This window comes from Cebus imitator, unplaced genomic scaffold, assembly GCF_001604975.1.
Source record: "Cebus imitator isolate Cc_AM_T3 unplaced genomic scaffold, Cebus_imitator-1.0 Scaffold113, whole genome shotgun sequence".
Lineage (NCBI taxonomy): Eukaryota > Metazoa > Chordata > Mammalia > Primates > Cebidae > Cebus > Cebus imitator.
In genome coordinates, this window is record NW_016107428.1 from 6,432,971 (window position 1) to 6,439,867 (window position 6,897).

At 42.7% G+C, this 6,897-nt stretch overlaps 1 protein-coding gene and 1 long non-coding RNA gene across 2 annotated transcripts in view; one reads left to right on the top strand and one right to left on the bottom strand.

Moving 5' to 3' along the window:
- DNAH7 (dynein axonemal heavy chain 7) overlaps positions 1 to 6,897 on the bottom strand; it is a 344,809-nt gene that overhangs the window by 312,241 nt on the left and 25,671 nt on the right. Inside the window, exon 3 of the mRNA XM_017538741.2 lies at positions 6,403 to 6,465. Within this exon, the coding sequence (XP_017394230.1) occupies positions 6,403 to 6,465 (63 nt within the window). The remainder of the gene's footprint in view (positions 1 to 6,402; positions 6,466 to 6,897) is intronic.
- LOC108311328 overlaps positions 2,299 to 6,897 on the top strand; it is a 26,328-nt gene continuing 21,729 nt past the window's right edge. The window contains exon 1 of the long non-coding RNA XR_001828132.2: positions 2,299 to 2,374. This is a non-coding gene — a long non-coding RNA (uncharacterized LOC108311328). The remainder of the gene's footprint in view (positions 2,375 to 6,897) is intronic.

Genomic DNA, 6,897 nt, shown 5'->3' on the forward strand with positions numbered 1-6,897 from the left:
CTTCCCCTAATACCTCCAGATGCAACCCATTACACTGTAATAGAACGTCCCCTCATCCCTCCAGATGCAGCCCATTACACTGTAATAGACCTAAAAGATGCCTTTTTTTTTTTAACCACTCCTCTTCATCCTGACTCCCAAAATCTCTTTGCTTTCACTTGGACTGACCCTGAAACCCTCCAGTCGCAATAACTTACTTGGACAGTCCTCCCCCAATTTCTTTGGACAAGCTCTAACTCAAGACCTCACCTCCCTAAACATCTCCCATAGCCAGCTCCTCCAGTATGTGGACAACCTCCTCCTCTGTAGCCCTTCCCTAGAGGACATTCAGACTCACACTATTACCCTTCTGGATTTTCTCGCTAATAAAGGGATACAGGCTTTCCCCCTCCAAAGCGCAACTCTCCACTCCAATGTGACGTACTTAGGAGTCCAGCTCTCCCCCAGGGCCTAAGCCATAACCCCAGCACGAGCAGCACTGATAGACAGCCTGCTCCCACCCACCTCTAAAGGTGAAATTCCTTCTTTCCTAGGACTAGCAAGTTTTTTTCAGAATATGAATTCCCAATTTTGCCCTCCTAGCCCACACCCTCTATGAAGCAGCTAAAGGCCCTCTAAATAAGCCCCGAAATCCTTCACACAGCACAGTCCCTGGCTTCCACAAACTTAAAGCTGCCCTTGTTACCACTCCTGCTCTGTCTTTGCCTGACACCTCTCAGCACTTCATTCTCTACACAGCTGAAAACCATGGAATAGCCCTTGGTGTCTCTGGATAACAAAAGGGAATTCCTCCTTCCTTCACTCCTGTAGCTTACCTATCTAAACAACCAGACAACACCATCCAAAGGTGGCCGACCTGCCTCAAAGCCCTAGCAGCAGCTGCCACCCTGGCCTTAGAAAGCAAGAAACTAACAGTCAAGACACCACAGTCCACAGCCCACATACTCTACAAGATTTCCTCTCCAGAGCACTAAGCACACTTTCTCCTTCTCGTACCCAACCACTCCATGCCCTTTCTTGAAAACCTTGAGTTCTGCCTCTGCAAAAGAGCCCCTCAATCCTGCATCTCTACTTCCAGGATCTTCCTCCTCTCCCACCCACTCCTGTACTGAAATCCTGGATCACCTACAGCCTCGTTGCCCTAATATCTCCCCTAAACCTCTCCCCAATCCTGACAACCAGTTACCGTATTTATATACAGCTCTTTCAAGTCAGTCAACTCCCATGAAATCACTGGGTATGCAGTCATCTCCCTTAACTGAGTAATTAAAGCTCAACCCCCTCCCTCCAGGGACCTCCACCCAGAAGGCAAAACTTACAGCTCCCACCAGGGCCCTAATCCTCTCCAAAGGCAAACCAGTCAACATTTCTACCAACTCAAACATGCCTATCACATTCTCCATTCTCACGCCATCTGGCAAGGGAGAGGATTTCTTACTGCCAAAGGAACCCCCACCACTAATGGCCCCTTATTTACCAACTCCTCCGAGCTTCACACCTCCTGGCTAAAGCAGGGATTATACACTGTTGAGGACACCAATAGTGTATAAATGAAATCTCAAGAGGAAACAAAGGCCAACGAGGCAGCAAAATAAGCTTCCCTTTCTTCTGCCCCACCTCTCTCCTCATTACCCCCACAATCCAACCCCAATATTCCCCTACTGAAAAGGCTTCACTGCTATAAGAGGCCACCTCCACAAACAACCCTGCTCAACTCCTTCCCCAAATACAGGCTCCAATTCTTCCTCAAGTTCCTAACTCTTTTAATGGTCAGCCCCATTGCCTCTGCTCCCTCAAAGTCCCTTCTCACTTCTACACGGCTCTAACAATCTCTCAATCTCACTCACTCCGTGTTACTATGCTCCAACTCTATACTTGCTTCCCATTGCTGGACCTGCTTTTCCCTTTACTGCCTACTCAGCTAACCCAATTTCTCAGCCCGGGGACCATATTCCCATTCGCTTTTCTTACACCACCCAAAAAGGCTTTGCCTTTGTAGACAGAGCCCTCACCCTCACTGGGAACTACCTCACTGCCCTCGCTAATGGAGCTACCAAACCTCTCTCCACATACACTGCCAATTACAACCTCACAAAACTCCCTCATCCTGCTATCCAAGGTCCCACTCTTATGTGTCACCTTTTCCAACGGACACATACATGTAGGCACCATCCCTCCCTCTGCCTGTGGCTCACCTCAAACCATCTCTCATCCCTCTTCCCATACCTCACGCCGAGATTATTCAGTTTCACCTGAAGCTAAGGGCCTCTTTACCCACCCCCTCTGCATTACCTCCCTTCCTGCCTCTCAAACATGGAAACCCCTTCCCCAAACAGGAGCTCTCAAAGGGGTCTCTCCCTCCTCCTCACTCTGGGTTACTGAAGTGAACCGAGTCATTCCAACGTCTATTCTCAATCCACTTGTCTGTTTGCATTAACACTGCAGGCATCTTCCTCTGCGGATCCACAACCTACTTCTGTCTCCCTACCAACTGGACAGGTACCTGCACCCTAGTCTACCTGACCCCCCACATTAACCTGTCTCTCCAAACCAAGAACTCCCTGTCCCTGCTACATTACACGCTTGCTCAAAAAAAGCAATACAGTTCATTCCCTTATTAGCCCTTGAAGTCACAACTAGTGTTGGGTTAAAAGCAGGAAGCCTAGGAACCTCATTATCATATTTCCAGTCATTTTCCCAAGACTTCCAATCGTCACTAGAAAAAATAGCAGACTCTATTGTTGCAGTAAAACTCCAGCCAAAGAAGACAAAGAGACCAATGGAGACCAAAGAGAACTTTTTCAGGTGCCCAGGCCAGCAGCAGGCTCACGCCTTAAATGGCTGCCCACCCCTACAAAGAAGGCAGTTTTGCTTATATGCAGTTTGAGGCAGGAAAACAAGGCAGGATGCAGGTTTCAGACAAAGTCGCGTTATTTAACTCCCGACAATTCTGAGAGGACTTACAATTTAGTTATTTTGACCAGTCAACCTTGCTGCTAGACAGGAATTACAGAGGTATGCGGGGCTCTGCAGGCAGGTGATAAGCTTGGAGGGTTGAGATGAGCTCGCAGCTGCAACTTGTTAGCTATGCTGAGAGTAGCTGTTTAAATTCCTTAGCCTATGTATAACTTCTAAATTACCTTTACTCAAAGTTAGCTATTACCTGTTATGCTTATTATTTTAAACTTTATTATTACTTATTTGATCTTATTTTCTTTCCACACTATCACTCACCTCCAAAACCAGCTAGACTCTTTAGCAGCAGTCACCCTACAAAACTGCAAAGGCCTAAATTTCCTCACTGCTGAAAAAGGAGGTCTGTGCCTCTTTTTAAATGAACAATGCTGTTTCTACCTCAATGACTCTGGATTAGTACAAAATGCGGTCAAGAAAAACTCAAAGACCAAGCATAAAACTTTAAGAGTCAGTTCTCCTGGCCTCAGTAGTTCCGTAACTCCTGGGCAACCTGGCTACTGCCCCTCCTAGGTCCTGCAATGATGACCTTTCCCTCCTTCTAGCATTTGCCCCTGCCTCTCCGACTCCTCTTCCAGTTCTTACAGGACCGTATTAAATCTTTCACCCATGGAACAATACAAGATGTGATGCTGCTCCAAGAATACTGACAGCTGCAAGAATGACAATCCCTACGATCTAGAACCCCGCAAATGTCACCCCTATCCAGCAAGAAGCAGCCAGATGACAACGGTGCCCTCTTCTATTAACTATTAAAGGGCTGGAATGTTAGGGACAAGCTGTCTCAGAAAACCCCCTCCACACAAGCTGACAACCCCGCCCCCGCCCCCAACTCTGATTCTCTTGCAGCTGCATTCCTGAACGCCTATTTAGGTGCTACAATTAAGCAAAGCCTGATTACAGCCATCTGGGCAGCTCGGGGGAGGGCAAGGAAAACAAATGTTTGTTTTCCATGCTTGTAAATTCCTGTTTTACACATACCTGTAAAATCCTGTTTTTTAAAACTGCCACCACAAAAGTCACAAGATAATGTACTGTCTGTCACAAGTTAACAAACTATCTCTGTGCCTGTTACAGATTATCTCAGTCCTGAAACTCCCTTATGCCCCTCTCACCCCATAGAAACCCCTCATTTTGTAAGCTCAGGGCTGCCTCCTCTGATTGTTATGGGGCAGCTCGGCAGGTTAATAAAGTTTGCTTGTCTGACTTTGGGTCTATTCTCCTTTCTCTTGGCTAACCTTACACCTCTTGCACAGGAAAATAGGGTAAGAAAACATGTAAGTCAGTGCTCTTCCATTTTTCCAACTGCTCTTCCCATTTCTCAACCCTCGTCTTGCTCCATAAAAGTTTTAAGACTCACAGAAGTGCAATGAGGAGCTGCACAGAAAGGGTGAGAATCAGGTCACCAGCTCACAGAGGCTGGGTGCCACCAGTGCCAGGTTATCCTTGATTTCAACTACAGGGGTCACCTCGGGAAGCCTAAAGTCTGTAATGAAAATCACTCTAGGTCGTAATTACTGCTGGAGAATTTCTATCCAAATACAAACCTTAATGCTGTATTCAAATAAAAAGTTTTTAAAAAATCAATAGCTTATTTTCTAAACATCCGTTGAAAATATAATTTCCCTTAGAACACATAAGACTCAAAGAATGCTGAGAAAAGATTACAAGGCACAGCCAAATATGAATACAAAACCAGGTTTAAATCAGTCAATAAAAGCATTTTAGACAATTACATGCTTCACTGACAAGCAAGAATTATTATTCATCTCAGCCATGGATATTCAATAAGTAAATTTAAGTTTATATTTCTACATCTGTAAACTAACAATCCACAACAAACTAAGAAATGTCTATTCCATTTCAGCTTTTTATCTTTTAAACTAGAAAATTTAAGAGGGATTTTGCAGAACTAGAGAAAACATGCTATGGCTCAATTCTGCAGACATTTTACAATAATTTGGCATTATTAATAAAAGTATATTTTCTATTAAAATGTGTATTTTTAAATGTTCAATATAATTAACATAACAATTCATGCTTTCTGAGTGGAACTGTCCTTCATTTCAAATTATGAATCTTCTCTGTATAAAGCAACACAAATTCAATTTTATAGTTTGTTCTCAGCTTTTAAAATATCTTTCAAAGCAAATAATGCTTTGGATGAACATTGAAGACATTATGCTAAGTGAAATAAGCCAGACATAAATGGACACATATTGTATGATTCCCCTTATATGAAATACCTAGAGTAGTCAAATACATAGAGGCAAGAAGTATGATGGTGGTTTACCAGGGGCTGAGGGAGGGGAAAGTGGGGAGTTATTGTTTAATGGACAGAGTTTCTGTTTCGTTAGATAAAAAGAGTTCTGGAGATGGGTAGTAGTAATGATTATACAACAGTGTGAATGTACTAAATATCACTGAATACCTAAAAATGGTTAAAATAGTACATTTTATGTTATGTATATTTTATCAGTTTTTAAAAAATAATAGGCCAGGTGCGGTGGCTCACGCCTATAATCTCAGCACTTTGGGAGGCCGAGGCGGGCGAATCACAAGGTCAGGAGTTTGAGACCAGCCTGACCAACATGGTGAAACTCTGTCTCTGCTAAAAATACAGAAATTAGCCAGGCATGGTGGCTAGGGCCTATAATCCCAGCTACTCAGGAGTCTGAGGTAGGAGAATCGCTTGAACCTGGGAGGTGGAGGTTGCAGTGAGCCAAGATCGTACCACTGCACTCCAGCCTGGGCAACAAAGCAACACCTCTGTCTATAATAATAATATTTTGCATTGATCTTCCCCTTCAACCTAACTTTCAGGACTCACAAGAGTGTAACTTGGTGGCATTAGACTCCACATAATTACTAGATAATAAATTTTATTACATTAAAATCTAACGTGTACAGCACTTTGTCAACTGAAAATGTCTATTAACTGCCTCTTCCACAAGACAATGAAAATTTATAGTCAAAATAATGAAAAAAGACTCCAAGATCTAAGAAATCTTTTGTAGCGTGGCATTATTGTGCTGGAAGAGCCATCTCCTTGAAGATCATCAACTAACCCCTTTTTACACTTAGAAACTGAGGCTCAGGAGTTAAGTGACTCCCCAAAGGGCACAGAGCCGTTAGCGGCAAACCTTGACCCCAAGCCCTTGTTTCTTTATTCCAACACTGACATTCCTTCTGCTAATCCATCCTGGCAAGTTGTTCACTCAGAATACTGAAATATTCTACTATAGAGATAACTATAGCTTACAGCTTCTTTACTAAGATAGTTACTTGTCCTAATATGCACACCTCATAGAATTTTTCCGTCAGAAGAGAATCAAATGGAGCAGAAATTTGCTTACTTATTTTCAAGCTAGAAAATAAACATTTTCAATAGGCACAAAAATTCAATGAGAATATATTTGGCTAAGTTACCATAGACAGCTGTGGTAAAGCTCTTGCTGGTGCCTTGAACTTTTCTTTGCTGGTTGATTTCTCCTGTGTGAAAAATATGAGGGAAAAAAAAATTTGTTAGTGCTAAAATTGAGTCACTGAACCAAATTTTATAGAAAGACTCTAAAAAGTTTGTATTATCCAACATATTCAACAATATACTTCACTGCTTTTAAAATTCTAAGGTTTGTCTCAGAATTACTTTCTTTAGAACAAGAAAATACAGGAAAATGATATCCAGCAATACTAATCAGAAAGCTTTAAAAAGTATGCAAAACCTTTTATCCGTCATATCTTCTGAGAAGTTACCTGAACCTGGTTAATGTCTAGGGCTTATACAACTTTACCTCTCCTCTCTATCACTAATACATTTCTGTCCTTAGTGACAGAACAAAATGGTCCACTTCCTAAGGTGAATGTGTCTTCAGGTTAATGCACCCTCCGATTGACATAAATAACATTTGTGTTTTTTTAGCA